Source organism: Mesoplodon bidens, assembly GCF_964165515.1.
Source record: "Mesoplodon bidens genome assembly, chromosome: 20".
NCBI classification, from domain to species: domain Eukaryota; kingdom Metazoa; phylum Chordata; class Mammalia; order Artiodactyla; family Ziphiidae; genus Mesoplodon; species Mesoplodon bidens.
The window spans coordinates 10,977,604-11,000,441 of NC_138181.1; the positions used below are offsets into that span (position 1 = coordinate 10,977,604).

At 33.1% G+C, this 22,838-nt stretch overlaps 1 protein-coding gene across 1 annotated transcript in view; it reads left to right on the forward strand.

Annotated features, from left to right (window-relative positions):
• The window catches only part of LOC308608110 (disintegrin and metalloproteinase domain-containing protein 2-like), a gene marked incomplete at both ends in the record, with an annotated part of 70,143 nt that overhangs the window by 25,902 nt on the left and 21,403 nt on the right, over positions 1 to 22,838 (forward strand). The window contains 5 exons of the mRNA XM_081220785.1: positions 7,125 to 7,196; positions 7,618 to 7,784; positions 8,813 to 8,894; positions 14,909 to 15,045; positions 17,657 to 17,837. Of these exons, the coding sequence (XP_081076911.1) occupies positions 7,125 to 7,196; positions 7,618 to 7,784; positions 8,813 to 8,894; positions 14,909 to 15,045; positions 17,657 to 17,837 (639 nt within the window). The remainder of the gene's footprint in view (positions 1 to 7,124; positions 7,197 to 7,617; positions 7,785 to 8,812; positions 8,895 to 14,908; positions 15,046 to 17,656; positions 17,838 to 22,838) is intronic.

Sequence of the window (22,838 nt, forward strand, 5' to 3'; positions counted from 1 at the left end):
AGGTAGTGAGTAATGTTTCAAGTTCAGCCATGAACTTGTCGATATCTTAGACCCCTTTTAGTCTCCCTGAGCATGAGTATTAACTGGTGCATGAATGGAATATTCCAGACTATAAAGGATATATGGAAGGTTGTCAAGACCCATTATGGCTATTATATCCCCCCCCCACCAATTCCATGTTAGATTTCTGGCTCATCTTCTGGTCTGTTGCTTGAAATAACCAGTATCACAGCCTAAGTTTATCTGTGATGATGCCCTTCAATATTCATTTGCCACAGGGATCACTACTGTTTTTGACAGTATATCTGGGCACATAGTTTTGCCCCGCTCTACACCAAATCAAGTTATCCTCCTCTGATAGGGAGGTGTCTGGATTTTATGGCTTGACCTACCATGGTAGAATTACCACACAATACAATTTGAGATGTGGTTGGGGACAACCTCAGGTGAAATGTCACAGATTCCCACTGTTCTTACCATAGGATAAATAGTTTTTCTTTAATTAATATTTCTCATTTTAGCCCTTGGTCAATTGCCAGATTCTGGACATGTTTTTGACATTTTTGTCTTTTATCATTGCTTATTGTGGAAAGGATTTGCAGACCTCATTATTTCACCATCTCAGGAGTCCCACTCTCTGTAATTAATTTTTAATCCCCCTTAGTTTGTGAACTTTTCTTCATATAGGTTTCACATATTTGCTAGGTATTTTATTTTACTGTGCTTGAAAATTACATATTTTCATATATTCTTACTTCTATTCCTTGTTTTAGTCATTTATAGATTCCTTAGACACTTTTTGTTGCTCCATAACAAACTACTCCAAAATTTAGTGGCTTAAAAGGACAACTATTTATTTAGCTCACAATTCTTAAATATCCTCTGATCTCATTAAGATCTCCTTGTGCTGGACTGGCCTCACTTGTGTACTGTTAGTAAGCTACTGATTTTGCTTGGAGTTGGGTGGTCCACTGGGTGTCTCAGCTGGCATGTCTTATCTCTGCTTTCCAATGATATTCGTATCATAATAATGTTATTTTTGTACAAGTTTTTGTGTGGACATAAGCTTTTATTTCTATTAGGTAAAAAACAATTTTCATCATTATGTATTGCACCAGCAATGAACAAAGGTATGAGTTCCAATTCCTCTAAATTCTCAACTCTGTTATTGTCTGCCTTTTGGACTTTAGCCATCCTGGTGGGTGTGAATTAGTTTCTCACTGTGCTTTTGGTTTGCATTCCCTGTTGTGTAATGATGTTGAGAATATTTGCATTTTCTTATTAGCTATTAGAATATTTTATTTGAGAAATTATTTAAATTCTTTACACATATTTCATTGGGTTGTCTTTTTATTGTTGTAGTTAAGTATTCATTATATATTGTGGATGCTAGACCCTTATCCAATATATGATTTGCAAATATTTTTATCCATTCTGTGGGTTATCTTTTCATTTTTTGATTGTGTCATTTGAAACATAGCATTTAAAAATTTTGAAAACATCAGTCATTCTCCATTTAATGTTCTTGCTCTCTCCAAATATCAACTGACCATAAGTGTTAGAATTTATTTCTAGAAATTGTTATTTTATTGATCTATAACTCTAATCGAATGCCAAAAGCACACTACCTTGATCATTATAGCTTTGCAGTTAGTTTTCAAATTGGGGTGTATGAGTCTTCCAACTTTGTTCTTCTTATTTAAAATTTTTGCAGACATTCTGGATCCCTTTCACTTTTATATATATAATAAGGTAAACTTGCCAATTCCTGCGAAACAATGCTGGAATTTTAATAAGGATTATATTATTTCTATAGATCAATTTGGAGATTATTGCCATCTTAACAATAATAGGTCTTCCAATCCATGAACACAGGTTCACTTTCCATTTATTTGTATCTTCTTTACTTTCTTTCAATGGTGTTTTGTAGTTTTCAGTGCGTGTTTTGTACTTCTATTGTTAAATTTTTTTTGGCATATTATCATTGTTTGATACTATCATAAATGGATTTATTTTCTTAATTTAATTTTAGATTGTTTATTGCTGGAGTATGGAAATGCAATTGATTTATATATTCATCTTGTATTCTTCAATTCTGCTGAAATCATTTATTAGTGCTAAAGTTTTTTTAGTGGTTGTCTTAGGATTTTTATATATACACATCTTTTTGCCTGTTAATGGAGTGTTTAACTTCTTTTTTTTCTATGCAGATGCCTCTTGTTTCTTTTCCTTTACTAAATGCTTAGGCTAGAGCCTCCAGTGAAAGCTGAGATAGTAGCAATGAGAACAGATATACTTATCTTTTTCCTGATCTAAGAGAAATAACACTTATTCTTTCACCATTAAGTGTGATGCTATCTGTGGTTTTTTAATAGATGTCCTTTATCAGGTTGAGGGAGTTCTCGTCTATCCCTAGTTTATTGAGCTTTTTTTTTTTCTTAAGTCAAATGCTTCTTCTGTGTCTTTTGAAAGAATGTCCAGCTTCCCAAAAGTCTACAAACAATAAATGCTAGAGAGGGTGTGGAGAAAAGAGAACCCTCGTGCACTGGTGATGGGAATGTAAATTGATATAGCCACTATGGAGAAAAAAAATAGAACTACCATATGACCCAGCAATCCCACTACTGGGCATATACCCTGAGAAAACCATAATTCAAAAAGAGACATGTACCACAATGTTCATTGCAGCACTATTTACAATAGCCAGGACATGGAAGCAACCTAAATGTCCATCGACAGATGAATGGATAAAGAAGATGTGGCACATGTATATAATGGAATATTACTCAGCCATAAAAAAATGAAATTGAGTCATTTGTAGTGAGGTGGATGGACCTAGAGTCTGTCATACAAAGTGAAGAGGAAAACAAATATCGTATGCTAACACATATATATGGAATCTAAAAAAAAGAAGGTTCTGATGAATGTAGGGACAAGACAGGAATAAAGACGCGGATGTAGAGAATGAAATTGAGGACACGGGGTGGGGAGGAGAAGCTGGGACAAAGTGAAAGAGTAGCATTGACATAAATACACTACCAAGTGTAAAACAGACAGCTAGTGGGAAGCAGCTGCATAGCACAGGGAGATCTGCTCAGTGCTTTGTGACCACCTAGAGGGATAGGACAGGGAGGGAGGGTGGGAGGGAGATGCAAGAGGGAGAGGATATGGGGATATATGTATACGTATAGCTGATTCACTTTGTTATACAGCAGAAACTAACACACATTGTAAAACAATTATACTCCAATAAAGATGTAAAAAGGAAAAAAAGAATCATGTGGGTTTTGGTCATTATGTTCCTTATTCTATAATGTTTTGAAATACATCTACTGGTTTTTAGACATTAAGCCAAGCTTGTGTTTCTGAGATAAATCCCACTTGGTCGTGGTGTATAATTCTTTCTGTGTTGCATAAATTGGTTAGTTTTCTGATTAGGATTTTTACAATAATATTCATGAGGAATGTAGTTTGCTTTGACTTTTATTTTCTTGTTATGTCTTTTCTGGTTTTCGTTTCAGGGTAATACTGACCTTATTGAATGAATAGAAATGGGTTCCCTCTGATTTTATTGGAGAATTTGTAATGAGTTGGTGTTAATTCTTCTCTAAATGTTTGATTGGATTCACCAATAAAGCCTTCTAGAATTAGGTTTTTCTTTGTGGGAATTTTTTAAATGCATATTTAATCATTTTGCTTGTTACATATTCTGTTTCTTCTTGAGTCAGTTTCAGTATCTGTTTATTATAAGAAATCATTCATTTCATCTAAGTTATCTAAATTGTTGCCACATCGTTTTTCACAGTGTTCATTTACAAGGCTAGTTATTTCTCTGTGGTTAGTGACTGTAACCTTTCTTTTATCCTGAATTAATAATTTTTGTTTTGTTAATATATGTTGTTTTTTATATTCATATTTCAATCATTTTGCTCTGATTTTTATTAATTTCTTCTATTTCCTTCCTTTGAGTTCTTCGTGTTTGCTTTTCTTTCACTAATTTCCTAAGTGGAAATTAGTTATTTGAGATGGTGCTTCTTTTTTTTAATATAGCTATTTCCTATAAGTTGCCTTCTGAGCACTGCTTTAGCTGAATACCATAAATTTTACTATGTTGTATTATAGTATTTTCTAATTTCCCTGTGATTTCTTCTTTGATTATTGGTTATTTATAATCTATTGTTTAATTTCCACATACTGTGAATTTCTCAAATTTCTTTCTGTTGTTGATTTTTTATTTAATTTTTGTGGTCAGAGAGCAATTTTGTACTTTTTAATTGTTGTAACTCAGTTGAAGCTTATCCTATAACCTAGTATATAGTCTATTCCTAGATCATGTTCCATGAGCACTTGAGAAGCGCATGTTGTGCTGTTTTGGGGTGGAATATTCTATAAATATCCGTTGGTTTAGGGTTTAGTTTTAGTCTCCTATATCTGTGTTGAGTTTTTGACCAGTTATTCTACTACTGAAATTGTGTACTAAACCTCCAAACATTATTGTTGAATTTTCTATTTCTCCCTTCACTTGCGCATTTTGTATTTTGTGTAATTTTTAGGCTCAGTTCTTGGATGCATATAATGTTTATAGTTTCATGTCTTCCTGATAGACATCCCAGTCCTTGAAAATGTACTATGTTTTCTGTAACAATTTTTTTTCTTTTGGCCATGCCGCACGACATGCGGGATCTTAGTTCCCTGACCAGGGATCAAACTGTGCTCCCTGCAGTGGAAGTATGGAGTTTTAACCACTGGACGACCAGGGACATCCCTTCTGTAACAATTTATATTTAATTGTTTTTTTTTCCTTAATCAAGTCTGTCAGTCTCTGATGTTTGCTTGGATTATTTAATATACTCATTAATTTTTTTGGTGGGCGGTCTTTCAAATCAACTGAATAGCTAATTCATTTTTTAAGGGCAGCACATCATACCATTGTATTTATATACCATAATTTATTCATTTATTCTATTATTGGTGAGTATTCACTTTGTTTCCAGTTTTTTAAATGTTGCTTTGTCACTATAAATAATGCTACATGAAGTATCCTTAGTCATGAGTTCTTACATCTTGGGAATTTAATCTCTGTGAAAGTAGGTCACCAGGAGTATGGATGATGGGTCAGAGGATATGTATGTAGTTTAATTTTAATAGATATTGTTCATTGCTTTATAAAAGGCTGTAACTTTTCGCATCTCCAAGGTAAAACTGAAAGTAGTATTTTCCTCTCATACCCGCCAACGATTAGTTTTATCTTTCTCTTTAATTTTTGTCAGCCAATGGGTATAAAATTATATCTCATTGTAATTTTAACTTCCATTCTTTAACTGAGAATTAATTTGAATATCATTTAATGTTTACTGGCCACTAGTATTTTCTTTTCACTGAACTGTCAACTTAATCATTTTGCTCATTTTATTAATGGTTGTTTGCCTTCTTGTCAACTTGTAAGAAAACTTTGAATATTAAAAATATTCATGCTTTGTTCATTATCCACCCAATGTGAAGGAGCATATCACCTGTTTTCTTCTAGGTGTTTTATGGTTTCAGGTCTTGCATTCAAGTCTTTAATACATTTTGAATTATTTTTTTGTGTATGGTGTAAGATAGTAGTCCAGTTTCATTCTTTTGCATGTGTTGTACAGTTTTCCCTACATTATTTATTAAAGAGACTGTCCTTTCCCCATTTGTTGTAAACTAATTAACCCACGATAATGTGTTGGTTTTTTTCCCTGAACTCTCTATTCTGTTCCATTGATTTATGTGTCTGTTTTAATGACAATACCACCCACAGTGCTTTGTACCAGTAATATAGTTTGAAATTAGGGAACATGATGTCTCCAGCTTTGTTCTTTCTCACATTTGCTTTGGCTAGTCAGGGTCTTTGTAGTTCTATACAAATTTAGGTCTGTTTGTTCTATTTCTGTGACAAATGCCATTGACATTTTGATAAGGATTGCATTGAATCTGTATATTGCTTTGGGTACTGTGAACATTTTAACAATATTAACTATTCTAATTTATGAGCTTGGAATAACTTTCTACTCATTTGTGCCTTCTTCAGTTGCTTTCATCAATGTCTTTTAGTTTTCAGTGTAATGACCTTATCTCCTTGGTTAAATTTTTCCTAGGTATTTTATTCTTTTGATGCAATTGTAAGTGGGATTGTTTTCTTAATTTCTCTTTCTGATAGCCTGTTATTATTATAAAGAAATATAACAGATTTTTGCATATTGGTTTTTTATCCTGTAACTTTGGTGAATTTTTCTTAGTTCCAACTGTTTTTTGGTGGAGTCTTTCAGGTTTTCTATATATGTCAGCTGCAAATAGTGACAGTTTTACTTCTTTTTTCCCAATTTGAATACCTTTTATTTCTTTTTCTTGCTTAATCTCTCTGGCCAGGACTTCCAATACTATGCTAGATAAGAGTGGTGATAGTAGGTATCCTTCCCTTGTTCTTGGTCTTAGAGGGAAAGTTTTTAGCTTTACACTGTTGAGCATGATGTTGGCCGTGGCCTTTATTATGCTGAGACACATTTCCTCTGTATTCACTTTGTTGAGAGTTTTTATCCTGAAAGGAGGTTGAATTTTGTCAAATACTTTTTCTGCATCTATTGGGATGATCATATGATTTTTTTATTCTTTATTTTGTTAATGTGGTGTGCATCACATTGACTGATTCACAGAAATAGAACCATTCTTGCATCCCTGGAATAAATCCCACTTGATCATGATGTATGATCCTTTTAGTGTGCTGTTGAATTCACATTGCCAATATTCTCTTGAGAATTTTTCCACCTATATTCATCAGGAATATTGGCCTGTAATTTTCTTTTCTTGGGGTGTTTTTGTCTGGTTTCGATATTAGGATAATGCTGGCCTCATAAAATGTGTTTGGAAGGCTTTCTTCTTCTCTTATTTTTGCAAGAGTTTGTAGTGCCTTTTTGTATTTTTTTTAATATTTTTCATTTTTCACACATTATGTCTATAATAATAAATAATATTTAAAAACTAATAAATTGGTAATTTAAATAATTTCTTAACTCATACTTTAAAATTGTAAACATAATAACCATCATTAAATATTAAGCAATATATATTTATATCTAAAAGGCAATTATCTTTTTCAGTATAATCATATGGGTTCTGATACAACTGTTGTCACTCAAAAAATTTTCCAGTTGATTGGATTGACCAATGCTGTAAGTGTTTGCTTTTGCATTTGTTTGTGTTACTTAAACAATTCTCAGACTTTTTTTATGACTCTGCCTGAATACACATATTGTGTGAAAGAGGGCAAATATATAATCATCTTAAGTTTCAGTTTTCTAACTGTTTAATTGGAGTAATAATAATTGTAAATACCTAATTAGGGTTTTGTAAGGCTTAAATTAAACACTTGACGTTGGGCTGGCTTAAGCACAAGCATATCAAAATGTTACTTATTACTTGTTTTATTAGTGATATTTATTACTTGCTAATAGAATTTATAAGATCCAATCCAGATTTACAGTTTAGGTTTTTAATATTTACATTGGTATAGTGTTTATTTTTGCAGATAAATTCCCAAATCTATTTAAACCATGTAGTTTGAACATATTTTCTTTATGTCTTCTATTTTAGATTTTTGATTCATTTAATATTACAATAATTCTATCTTCATTAGAGCTTTGGATAGATGAAAATAAAATTCCGGTAACTGGAGATGCCAATGAATTATTACACAGATTTTTAAAATGGAAACGATCTTATCTTGTTTTGCGTCCACATGATGTGGCATTTTTACTTGTGTAAGTATATCTTGGCATTACTAACTCTTATACATTAGAAAGCCTATGTAATTTGACCTGATTTCTGACAGTTGACAAGCCCTTAGGGAAAAAAATCTTGTGTCATTTTTTTTATGTACAGCATCCTGTGGATATTATTTTTCACAACACAGATTTTATAGCAGAATTACTAATATCAATCACTCTGTTTATTGGCTTATAGCTAAAACTCACTTCAATCTTATTACCACGTTTTCTTACCTTGAGTATATAACATGCCATTAAATGTGCCTAACTATACATAAAATCTTAACAATATCTGTCTGAAAAAATATACCTGAATTCTATGAATATAGTAATATGGCCTTCTTTTAATGCTTTATTTCCATAAAATCAAAATAGTGATGAAATGGAAACACTATTGTACATTTCAATATCTGACATACTGTATTCACAGTGAGCTGCACTTTTAAAAATATAAGCCTCCCTTTCTATTTAATAATCTCTGTTTTTCTCTTATCAATATTCAGAACCTATATGTATTATATATTATCATATTATGTAAAAATCATGTATATAATTATAAAATTATAATCTTTTAAGTTATTTTTTGTCCCACAAATATGCATGCCTTTGCATGGCTAGGGCAGGCTAATTCTATCTGATTAAGGGGAGACTTCAACACATAAGCTTACTCTGCCCATTTGTCAACTTCATTGGCTTAGCTTTCTACTTTTAAGGAATTTTATTTATTTTTATTATTTTTACATTATAGGAATCAGTATAATTTTTTTAATTACATAAAAAATCTGCATTATTCTCTAAAAATCCATATGATAATACACTTTCTATTATTTGTTTTTTAAATCTATTTGCAAAATAAGCAGACACGCTTAGTCCCTTTCTATGCTTTGTTATCCTAGTGTTAAAGTGGAAATATCTATGAATTTGTTATATAAGTATGCAAAACAAAAAATATTAGGTAAAGTTAATATTAATTGTTCTTAATTTTACAAAATTTTATGATTTGCTTCTTTTTTACACTTAAGTTACAGAGAAAAATCAAATTATGTTGGTGCAACCTTTCAAGGAAGGCTGTGTGATAAATACTATGGAGGAGGTGTTGCTCTGGTATGGTATGGTTTAAGTGACTTGGCTAAGATGTATAAGTATGATGCTATTTAGAGTAATATACAATTAACTATTTCTGTATTTTATTATGGCTAAGTATATTAAAATTTGCATAATGATTCTAGGGATCTTTGTTCCTGCTGCTGACAGAAATGTGTGAACTATAAGAAGTTTAACTTAACACATATAACACATATAACACATTTAATTTAATACATATAAAATTTTTACAATTTTCCACTTGTGAGTTCAAATTATCCTCTTTTAGAAAGTTAAGGTAGTCATCTATTTTATAGTCTTATAAGATGCTCATAAATTTTTAATATACTCAATATTTGATAACTAATTTTAATTTCAAGCTTAGATTTTGACCATTTTCTTCATTATGTAGCTGATTCAATTATGAAGCAACTTAAAATAAAACTTTTGAAACTATTTATCAATTGCCACAAAATGCTTCCTGGGACATAGGTGAAGAATAACAGAATCAAATGCACTAATTGGCATTTCTATCTTAGTAGAAAATCTTGGTGTGCTTAAAATTGGTATGTTTTTGCTCCTATTTCATAATGCTTTGGTTATTCTGAAGTGTAAAACTTGCCTTTTTAAATTTTTTGTGTGTTTGTACAAAATAATCTGGAGATTGAGGAAGGCTATGCATAATACTCTTGTTTAAGTGCACAAGTTAAGTGAAGATATAAGAAGATGAGTCAATGAAATGGAGACAAATTTCATCTTTAAAATTCATAATTCATGAAAATATGGCTTATCTTTTATGGGCAAATCATTACCTAGTCTCAAAAGCTAGAATTTGGCTGATTTACCTAGTCATATGCAACACTGAGAAATCTTAAGACATTCACATGGAGCAGGCTACCAAGTGGAAGGAAATCTCCTTGTTTACTGAAAAAGAGGACAGTGGTCTCTGTACTGAAAGGAGCAATCAGAGAAGAACTCTTCTTGTATTCTTCTCTTATTCTCCACACTTCACTGGGGTAATCATTGCCGAAACTTTCGCCGGAAAAATGAGCAGTAGCTGATGTTCACAGGAATGTGATGTTGGAAAAAACAGGTGAAGCTCTGTCCTCTGATATTTAAACATCCACCACCCTCCCTACCTAATCACCCAGAGCTGTGGAATAAAATCTAGGAAACACATTCTTCTGAAGCTGCTTCTCCGTAAAGTTTATGGGTGAAACCACAACCCAAGTAGTTTTGGGGTGAGTAGAAGCAAGTAAATATAATCCGCAGGAGATTTTTGATGTCTGCAGCTGTTTGCCCTTGGGTCATCCACTTATCTGTCCTGACGCAAGTTCACTCACAAGGACAGACACAAATTAGTTCTTGGCATCACGAGTTTTATACATTACATACTACCAGACACATTATCTGTTGGCCTCAGTTCATGGACTATACAGATCATGGGTATTAAAGTTCCTCAGAAAAAAGCACACTACACAACATTGACCACTTGAAGCAGAACTATATGCGTAGTTGTAGGCCAGGAATTTCAAACAAAACAAAGTGCACAATATCATAGAAGAGGACTAGTTAGAAACATTAGATATGAACAATATAATAATTATAATAAATTGCATGAGGGATACAATTGATACATATGGAGATAAATTATCGAATTAGGACCTCTCTCAGAAGACATCAGAAAAGTTAAAGGAAAGATAAAATTAAAAGACATGGAAGATTAAAGTCAAAAGAACAGTTCTAAAGAAAAAATTGAGATAATTTCACAGAATGACAGTCATAGAACACTGTCTCCAGCCACTACCAGATCAACAAGGTGCCTACACCAGGAAATCCCTCCTGGAGTTGCCCCATGATCCCTGGCAAGAGGGGAGGAAAGTGGGTTGTCTGGTGAAAAGGACACATGGAAAGCCAAAAAAGAAGAGATAAAAATGCATACCAACAATAAAATGAAACTATCAAAGGAAAATTGTTATGTTTCTAAAAAGAAATAAATCATATAACAGTGAAGACATTCAACAGTCAGAAAAGCCACACTGGATGCAAAAAGACTTTATGCTTAAAATATTGAGCTAAAAGTACTTTGAAGGCATGATTCATATCTAAAAAAAAATCATTCAAACAGAAGGGACAATAAAAATACTCTCCGGCACATAAGTCCTCAAAAGATTTGCCAAACAAAAGACTAACGTTCAGAACATATTTGTAGAAATTACTTATATTTATGAAAAGCCACAAGGATTATGAAAACTAAAGAGAATAAATGTTGCTGAATTTTATCATTACCTTAAAATGAAAATACCTGGGTTGGGGTGCGTGGCAAAGATAGGTATGTCAATACTAAACCAGAACTCATATTCTATGATAGTGTAGAGATGGTTAAGGGAGAGATAAAAATGACATGAAAACATATTATAGAACTTGTCTTCTTAAGAAAACAGTAAAAATATTGGTATGTTTTAGAAAGAAGTAAGGGTATATGAAATGAATGTTGGCCTTAAGAACAAATAAGAAGAAAACTACACCATATAATAATCTAATGGAAGAAATGTAAGGACAGCCAAGGAAGAAGAAACTTAAAAACAATAATGTAAAATAAAATGAATAGAAAATAATCAAAGGAAATGTTTTAAACATACCCTAATATAATGACAATCATGTAAATGTAAATGAATTAAACTCACCAAGTAAGAGATAGAGTCTCTGATGGATTTTTTTTAAAAATTTAAGTTCAAACATTAGTTCTTTACAAAAAATACATTAATAGGGCAAAGTGAAGGTGAATATAAAATAATAAAATATACCTTGGTTAAATAAGAAGCAAGTAAACATGAGAAAACGGAATTTAGAGTAAAATACACTATAGATAGCAAAAAGGTGTAAACTGTAGATTTATATGTAGAAGTTTTGCAAATATTTTGTTTGATTTATTCCTAGGCATACCAGTAAATACTATACTGTTTGATGATATTAGTAAATACTATATTTTAAGTATAATTTATGAGTTTCTGTTATGTTGAAAAACGAATGTTATACACTGACTTGTATACAATAATATTTCTATATTTACTTCTAGTAGTTTTAGATTTAAATTTTTCTGTGTCCAGCTTTGTCATATGTGAATAAAAACAGTTTTATTCTTTTTTTCCAATATGTATATCTTTTATTTTTTTAAATGTTTTTCTCCTATTGAATTGCCTAGGATCCCAGAACAATTCAAGTTGAACAATGTTTAACTGAATTCATAGTAGACATTTTTGTATCATTCCTGATCTCAAGGAAAAAACTCTCAGTATTGTACTATTAGGTATTATGTTCATTCTGGTTTATCACAGACATTAACGTAATAAGAAAGCTCAATTCTATTTTTAATTTTCTAAACTTTAAAAAATGTATTTTATTTTTTTATCCTGTCGTTATTTTTGAAGGGGAATTAATACCATTTAAAGTTATATGAATTTTTTTCTAAATGTCCCATTTTCGTAACAGAATTTTTTACTATAGTTATTGATATGCTCATATTGATTTTGTTCTTACTTTATTGAAATGTTTTCTCTTTCGTATAGAATTCAGTTTTCTTTTACAATATTGAAGAGATGTCAGGGCATTCCTAACAAAATCTCAGCAGTCTTTTTGGGGTAAAATTGACAAGCTTATACTAAAATCTTATAAATATAAAAAAAGAAAATAGATAAAGCAGTTTGGAAATTGAGGAAAAGTTGAAGATACAAACTTTTTATAAAAGTATGGTAGTTAAGATATTGCCGTGTAGATAAATTGATTAGGCAATATATCAGGCAGAATATTAGGCAGAATCAGGCAGAATAGTTAAGGATATTAGTATCTAGTGAATTTTGCAGAAAATAAACCTTTAAGTCAGTGATCCAATTATCCAACCTAAAATATATGGAAAGATGGAAACAACATTGCCCTAAAACATGTTGAACACAGGTAATAGTGAAGGTAAAAGCAGAAATCGAAGAAAGACAGATGATCGGTAGGACAGAGATATTCAAAAAAGACATCAGGCCTTTAAAAAATTAAGAACAAAAATATTTCTGGCAAAACTATTTTTATAAGACAGAGTAGGAATATATTAATAAAATTACAAAAATAATGGAGAACTACTAAAGATATAAATAACATTTAAGAGATGATAGAACAATTTATAACTTAAATAAATTTGAAAACTTAGACAAACAGTATATTGTTAATAGAAGCCCATAATTTACTAAAAGTTACACAAGAAGAACTGGAAATTCAGAATAACACCAAGCTATTAAAAGAATTGATATATTATTTTAAAATCTCACAAGGGGAAAAACAATGCTTTTAGGAACGCATTCTACACAATTTTGAGGGAACCAATTATTTCAATCAGAGTGTCAGAAAGGGAATGTAAAGAAATTCCATCTCAAATACAAAACCATGTCTTTGATCCTTTGATACAAGGAAAGGAGAGACCGGAACATACGCACTAATCAGAAGATAAAGAATAAAAGAGCAGTTGCGTATTGGGATTTTATACAAATAACATAAAATTTTTTGGATGTTGTTACTTCCCTCTTACTGCGCTATGAGTGATAATAAGGAACAGAAGAGATGGAGAAAAAGAAGCAATTGTAAAGATATATTGATTGAATGATTGCCAGGCATTTCCTACAATATCCTGAAGACAAGAAAACCTGAATAACTACACTGATAACATAATATTCTCTTATTTATTATATTATTATTTATAATATCCTATTATTTAAATGTTCAAAATTTATCAGAATCCATCATGTTCTTCCCCATAGAATCAAGCATTCCTCCTCCTCTTCATCTACCTCCCCTTGCCCCCTCCCCCTCCTCCTTCTCTTCTTTTTGTTCTTTTCCCTCCCTCCCTCCTCACTCCCTCTCTCCCCCTCTCTCCTCCACCCCTCTCTCTCTGAAAATGGATGGTACATTCACCTGTGTTATTTTGATAAAGGGACCATTTATCAATGTGTACGCAAGATGTAGGGACTTTGCATTACCTCAGGGCTAGTAATAAAGAAATGTAATTGTCACCCAGCCTTTAGGAAAGGACAATGTCAGTTTATTAGGGTTATACATGGAAGATAGAAACCTCTACTCAACGGTTCAGACAGTCATAGTACCCTGGAAGTGATGGTAATAAATACCCTGCTCTTTTCTCACCCTTTCCTCCCCATTAGACCAAATCAAGGTAAGAGCAGAGGGCAAAGGAACCCTTTGACATAATCCATTGGTGTAGTCCTTCTGAGCTGGAGGGTAGGGTGGAAAGTAATGGAATGTTGATTGAGAGAGGCAAACAGAAGATACCAAAATATATCCCTAGGAACCTATCTTGAAGTATAGTCATCAATGTTATTAGATATATTTGAAGGGATATTGTGATTTGTGGATTTTTCGTAAAAATCGTATGTTTAGTATGGTCTAAGTGTGCTATAATAAGCATCTTACATTTGTTAAAAAGTGATAAAAGCATTTAGTTTTGAAAATAAAGTTGAGGCAACTGTGGAGAGTCAGCATTCTTATCATCAGTCATTATTACCATAATATAAATTAATTCAATGAGCTAATTTATGTTTTTTAAATGCATGAAACAGCATATAAAATATTATCTCCTATAATTAAATTATAAATGAGCACAAACTTATAATTGATACTGTGTGTGTATATGTGTGTGTCTTTAAAGACTTTCTTTTATGAGTACAAACATGGTTATAGCTATTGTTATATATGATTAACAAGTTATTGGGACAAATATGTTCTTGGCCTGATGCCACCAAACGAACCATACATTTACATTTTTGTAAAATTTCACACTTCACTTTTCATATTTTCCTTATATTGATAATGGTACCTGTAACATATTAGGCCCACATGGATGGCACTTCTGTGATTAACATATCTGATGTCTCTATTCTATTTTATCATGTGACTATTTTTAATAATTACATTATACTCCAGGTAAATAAATTATCTCCTAAAATGTGACTGTATACATGTATGGTTTTTTTTCCCAGCACCCCAGAACCATAAGTCTGGAATCACTTGCAGTTATTATAGCTCAATTACTGAGCCTTAGTATGGGAATAGCTTATGATGACATCAACAAATGCCATTGCCCAGGAGCTGTCTGTGTAATGAACCCAGAAGCAATGTAAGATGTTTGCTTTTATATGCTTTACATATATAGTTTATATGAAAATAAGTTTGGTATATTTTGTTTATGAAAGTTTATGCTATTAAAATAATTATTAATGGTCGAATATAAACTGTGGCCAATGACCCCAGATCAAACTATGTATTCCAGTGCCCCTGCTGCATATCTCAATATTTCTTGTAATTTAATGTCACACTTGCTTTCTCATGTGACCTACCTCTACATTTATCACTATGTTACTTGTATGATTTTATAATCTAATGCATGATTTGATAAGCCAAATATAGGCTTGTGTTCATTATACAAGAATGATTTATTACAGGAGGCCTTTTGCAGTAGTTATCATGCCTCAAAGGCCTACTGAAGTTTTTGCTATTATCCTCAGTATTTAGAATATGCTATGAGATTTTACAGAATTAGAACCAAATAGTCAGGAGATTTATGGAAACCATTATCCAGTCAGTGACTGGACTCAGTCTCTTATACTTTTTATTTATTTTATGTTTTTTTAACTGTAACCCAACAGTACGTTTTATTTAACAGTACATTTAATTTCTTTTATACTATCTCTAATATTTTGCCTTTTTTTCACTTTCCAATTTCTCCCCAAAGCACCTTAATCAACCAAAAAACTTAACCTACAATCTTAATGAGTGTTGAAATTTTTTTCATTAATTTTTAACGTAACTTTGATTCTTGTGTAGATATGAAAAAAATAGAAATTCCACTTAAAAATATAAAATTATGGCCTGTATAAAATTAGTGGAATTATTAATACACATATAGAAACCATTCATCTGTGGAAATGCTTTTTTAAAAAGCTTAGTTTGACAAATTACAATCTTGCAAAAAATGCTTATTAATCATATCTTTAAATGCATTGCATCACTTGAATAGCATTGCATGATTCTAAAATTTTGGACAACACAGACATTTTATTCATCATTGAATGGCAAAAAAATGATGTGAAAATCTACTATTTAAAGGAAAATCTGAATAAAGAGGGCATATTTGAAATGGATTCATTGCTTTCTTTAAACTGGTGGGAAACATCTTCTAGAATAATTCATCTTTAATGCCTTTTGACACTATCACATTCAGTGATTTTGCACAGGACAGAGTCCTAATAGGACATATGCCTTTCTGAGGCAGGTGTCCTCAATCTAACCTTAAAATTTGGCTTATTAAATAGCAGTACTTAAGGAGTTTAACATGTTATTTTGTTTCTGTAATCCATAGAAAATACATGGCCCACACTGATTGTTTTTACTAAAGACTGTCATTTTTCTGAGGGCTCACAATCAGTAGTCCATGGTTTATTCAGTCTATGTATCCAGCAAGTCAGACATGCTACCTCATATGTTTCCGAATTTCAACTTTCTTTGACATTTTAATATTTTAATTAGGAACTTTGTTTCTTTAGATAAAGAAGTTGTCGTTATGAAACTGTGCTTTTTTGGCTCATTCGAAGGTAGCAATATATCTGAGCTTTGGAAACAATGACTAAGGAAAACAATGTTTAATAAAATACATTGAGATAGAACAGAGTATAGCTTTTTAAAAAAATTTTAAGTAAAATGAAAGTAAAAGAGAATGGTAGTTTTCAAATACATCCACAAATTGTTGCTACTTCTCCCTTCAAGAGGTAGAATTTAATTTCCTTCCTATTGAGTATGGGTTGGATTTGGTGACTCGATTTCATCAAATAGACCATGGTAGAATTGATGGTGTGTGACTTTCAAGATTAGATAATTAAAGAGTTTGCAAATTTCTCTGTACTCTCTGATCAGGTGCCCAGGTTGAAGCTAGGTGCCATATTGTGAGGACAGTTGAGTAACTTTATATAGAGGTCCGTATGGCCAGAAACTGGGGCCTCTTGCCAATAGAATAAAAGGGCAGATAAAAGCACAGCTGTAAACCTTACTTCATATGACTTAAATTTATGGTTTCATTTAAGGCCAGTGGTCTGCTCCTAGCTTTACAAAAGCTAAATGTAAGTATTATACAAGGAAGTCAGGTATCAGAGGCCCTATTATAAAGGAAAAATGGAAGAATAGAGAATGAGAACATCCAGCAAATGTGTGCAAGGATTCAAGCTGCAAATAAATTATCCAATTGGATATAATTATGATTGATAATCTCTTCCTAATGACATTAATTTCATTATCAGAAAGTGTACCCCTCTATAAACAAGTTCACACAGAGTAAACATATTGCATTGCCTAGTTCTCAATAATATTAAAGTTCTATCAATTTGTCTCCTTTTGTTTTCTGGTATTTAGATGAAATCATCTGAATTGTTGGCAATGTAATAATAAATCTATTATTTATGGTTAATATAATTAAAGAGTATATTCAAACTGGATGCAACCACAAAAAACACCAAAATTGGTAGTTTGTCCAAAAATCTCTAATGTTTTTCATTGTCCTCATGCGAAAAACATTTTCCTGTAATAATCCACCTGACTAGAATTTGAGTCTATTGCCTTAAAATTTAGTAATTTTATATTAGCTATATATATCATTAGATTATAGACTTTTCTTCTGAGGCTAGTCAATTTACGGAAGCAACAGTTACATAAAAATCTGATGTTTGATGTATTTTTAGTCATTCCAGTGGTGTGAAAATCTTTAGTAACTGCAGTATGGAAGATTTTGCGCATTTTATTTCAAACTCAAAGTCCCAGTGTCTTCAAAACCAGCCACGTTTAGATGCAACATACAAAGTGGCAGTTTGCGGTAACGGAAAAGTCGAAGAAGGAGAACAATGTGACTGTGGGAATCAGGAGGTTGGTACTAATTTGGAAGGTTACACACCAGAATTACATTAAAAATTATTAGTTAATTTTTATACCGTCACACTGCCATTTTACCTAATTTATCAAACTTCCTTTTCAACAAAGACCTTAAGGATGTATATTGGGATTATATTAATGAGTACACTTAAATATTGGTATATGAATTCAGCGGTTTGTAGATTATTCATACTGGTGATTTTCAAGGTCTTAACCCTATAGCTCAGCAGTCCCCAACATTTTTGGCACCAGGGATGGTTTCGTGGAAGACAATTTTTCCACGGACGGGGTCGGGGGTTGGTTCAGGTGGTAATGCTAGTGATGGGGAGTGCTGGGGAGCGGCAGATGAAGCTTTGCTCACTCACCCACTGCTCACCTCTCGTTGTGTGGCCCGGTTCCTAACAGGCCACCGACCGGTACTGGTCCCCTGCTATAGGTGAGTTGACCTAGGTTTATACTTCCCCGCTTGAGCATACACTTCCTTAGTATGTCTTTTTTTTTTTTTTTTTTTTGCGGTACGTGGGCCTCTCACTGTTGTGGCCTCTCCCGTTGCGGAGCACAGGCTCCGGATGCGCAGGCTCAGTGGCCGTGGCTCACGGGCCTAGCCGCTCCACGGCATGTGGGATCTTCCCGGACCGGGGCACGAACCCGTGTCCCCTGCATTGGCAGGCAGACTCTCAACCACTGCGCCACCAGGGAAGCCCAGTATGTCTTTTTTTTTTTTAAGTTTTATTTATTTTTTATTGAAGTATAGTTGATCTACAAAGTTGTGTTAATTTCTGCTGTACAGCAAAGTGATTCAGTTTTATATATATGTATGTATATATATACATATATGTTCTTTATTATATTCTTTTCCATTATAGTTTATCACAAGATATTGAATATAGTTCCCTGTGCTATACAATAGGACCTTGTTGTTCATCTGTTCTCTATGTAATAGTTTGCATCAACTAACCCCAAACTCCTAATTCATCCCTCCCCACCCACCTTGGCAACCATAAGTCTGTTCTCTATTCTGTGAGTCTCTTTCAGTTTCATAGATAGGTTCATTTGTGCCATATTTCAGATTCCACATATAAATGATATCATATGGTATCTGTCTTTCTCTTTCTGACTTAACTTCACTTGGTATGATAATCTCTAGGTCCATTCATGTTGCTGCAAATGGCATTATTTCATTCTTTTTATGGCTGAGTAATATTCCATTATATATATATACAACATCGTCTTTATCCATTCACCTGTAGATGGACATTTAGGTTGTTTCCATGTCTTGGCTACCGTGACTAGTGCTGCCATGAACATAGGGGTGCATATATCTTTTTGAATTATAGTTTTGTCCAGGGCTTCCCTGGTGGCGCAGTGGCTGAGAGTCCGCCTGCCGACACAGGGGACGCGGGTTCGTGCCCCGGTCCGGGAGGATCCCACATGCCGCAGAGCGGCTGGGCCCATGAGCCATGGCCGCTGAGCCTGTGCGTCCAGAGCCTGTGCTCCGCAACGGGAGAGACCACAACAGTGAGAAGCCCGCGTACCACACACACACACACAATATATATATATATATATATATATATATATATATATATATATATATATATATATATATATATATATGGTTTTGTCCAGATATGTGCTCAGGAGTGGGATTGCTGGTTCATATGGCAACTTTATTTTCAGTTTTTAGATGAACCTCCATGCTGTTTTCCATAGTGGCTTCACCAGTTTACATTCCTACCAACAGTGTAGGAGGGTCCCCTTTCTCCACACCCTCTCCAGCATTTGTTATTTATAGACTTCTTAATAATGGCCGTTCAGACCAGTGTGAAGTGATACCTCATTGTAGTTTTGATTTGCATTTCTCTAAAAATTAATGATGTTGAGCATCTTTTCATGTGTCTATTGGCCATCTGTATGTCTTCTTTGGGGACATGTCTGTTTAGGTCTTCTGCCCATTTTTCCATTGGGTTGTTTTTTTGTTGTTGTTGAGTTATATAAGCAGTTTGTATATTTTGGAAATTAAGCCCTTGTCAGCTGCATCATTTGCAAATATTTTCTCTGAGTCCATTGGTTGTCTTTTCATTTAGTTTATGGTTTCCTTTGCTGTACAAAAGCTTGAAAGTTTGATTAGGTCCCTTTTGTTTATTTTTGATTTTATTTCTATTACCTTCTATGATTTATGTCAGAGAATATTTTGCCTATATTCTCTTCTAGGAGTTTTATGGTGTCACGTCTTATATTTAAGTCTTTAAGCCATTTTGAATTTACTTTTGTGTATGGTGTGGGGGAATGGCCCAACTTCATTGATTTACATGTGGCTGTCCAGCTTTCCCAACACCACTTGCCAAAGAGACTTTCTTTTCTCCATTGTATATTCTTGACTCCTTTGTCAAAGATTAATTGACCATAGGTATGTAGGTTTATTTCTGGTTTCTCTATACTTTTCCATTGATCCATATGTCTGTTTTTGTGCCAGTACCACACTGTAGCTTTGTAATATTGTCTGAAGTCTAGGAGGGTTATACCTCCTGCTTTGTTCTTTTTCCTCAGGATTGCTTTGGCAATTCTGAGTCTTTTATGGTTCCTTATAAATTTTAGGATTATTTGTTCTAGTTCTGTGAAAAATGTCATGTGTAATTTGATAGAGAGGGCATTAAATCTGTAGATTGCTTTGGGCAGTATGGCCATTTTAACAATATTAATTCTTCCAAGAGCATGGGATATCCTTCCATTTCTTTGAATTATCTTCACTGTCCTTTATTAATATTTTATAGTTCTTAGCATATAAGTCTTTCACCTCCTTGGTCGGGTTTATTCCTAAGTTTTTTTTTGGGGGGGGGATGCTATCTTAAAACAGATTTTTTTTTAATTCCCTTTCTGATATTTCATTATTGGTGTAAAGAAATGCAACCGATTTCTCTATGTTAATTTTATATCCTGCTACCTAGCTGAATTCATTTATCAGTTCTCATAGTTTTATGTGGAGTCTTCAGGGTTTCCAATATATAGTATCACAACCCACTCATATCAATGGACAGATCTTCTAGACAGAAAATCAATAAGGCAACAGAGAGCCTAAATGGTACAATAGAACAGTAAGACTTAACTGATATTTTCAGGACATTACATCCAAAGAAAACCAGAATACACATTCTTTTCAAGTGCACCTGGAACATTCTCTAGGATTGACCACATCTAGGGCACAAAAGAAGCCTCAACAAATTTAAGAGCATAAAAATTATTTAAAGTATCTTTTCTGACCACAATGGCATGAAACTAGAAATCAACCACAGAAAAGGAAATGAGAAAAAAACAATTACATGGAGACTAAGCAACATGCTACTCAAAAACAATGGGTTAATGATGAAATCAAAGAAGAAGTTAAAAAATACCTTGAGGGCTTCCCTGGTGGCGCAGTGGTTAAGAGTCTGCCTGCCGATGCACGGGACACAGGTTCGTGCCCCGGTCTGGGAAGATCCCACATGCCGCGGAGGGGCTGGGCCTGTGAGCCATGGCCGCTGAGCCTCCGCGTCCGGAGCCTGTGCTCTGCAACGGGAAAGGCCACAGCAGTGAGAGGCCTGCGTACTGCAAAACAAAAAACAAAAAACAAAAAACCTTGAGACAAATGACAATGAAAACACAAACATACAAAATCCATGGGATGCAACAAAAGCAGTTTTTAGGAGGAAATTCAGAGCTATACAGGCCTTCCTCAAAAAACAAGAAAAATCTCAAATTAACAATGTAACCTACCACCTAAAGGAATTAGAAAAAGAAGAACAAACAAAACCTAAAGTCAGCAGAAGGAAGGAAATAATAAAGATCAGAGAGGAAATAAATAAAATAGAGATTTAAAAATAGAAAAAATCAATAAAATTAAGAGCTGGTTCTTTGAAAGAGTAAACAAAATTGACAAACCTCTGGCCAGGCTCACCAAGAAGAAAATTGAGAGGACCCAAATAAACAAAATAAGAAATGAAAAAGGAGAAATAACAACCAATAGTTCAGAAATACCAAAAAAAAAAATAGGAGAGTTGAATTATGAACAATTATATGCAAATAAATTCAACAACCTAGAAGAAATGGACAACTTTCTAGAAACATACAGCCCACTAAAATTGAATCAAGAAGAAATAGATAATTTGAACAGACCAATCACTAGAAGTGAAATAGAATCTGTAATTTAAAAAACTCCCTACAAACAAAAGTCCAGGACCAGATGGCTTCACAGGCAAATTCTACCAAACATACAAAGAACTTACACTGATCCTTCTCAAACTCTTCCAAAAGATTGAAGAGGAGGGAACATTCCCAAAGTCTTGCTATGAAGCCACCATCATCCTGATACCAAAACCAGAAAAAGACACTACCAAACAAGAAAATTACAGGCCAATATCTTTGATGAATATAAATGTAAAAATTCTCAACAAAATACTAGCAAACAAAATCCAACAGCACATAAAAGACAGCATACACCACGACCAAGTTGGATTCATCCCAGGTTCACAAGGATGGTTCAACATACGCAAATCAATTAATGTGATATACCACATCAACAAAAGAAAAGACAAAAATCATATGATCATCTCAATAGATGCAGAAAATGCATTTGATAAAATTCAGTATTGATTCATGATTAAAAACTCTTACCAAAGTGGGTATAGGGGATCCTTATTAGTTATCTATAGGTCCTTATTAGTTATCTATTTTATAGATAGTAATGTGCATGTGTCAATCCCAATCTTCCAGTTTATCCCTCCCCCCGACCCCCGCAAATAAACTTATGGTTATCGATGTCTTGGCTTTGCTGGACTCCGGGACTTCAGAAAATCCTACTACGAATATAGTCAAACCTACTGATATAAAGAGCACTGGGTTTAGCACATTAGGTGACCAATAAGTGTTAAAGAAATGAATGAATAAGTGGTTTTATTTTTTTCTGTTTGCCAACATTTAAGTTAAGCATCAGTCTGTATATTATATAATATGTTGTCC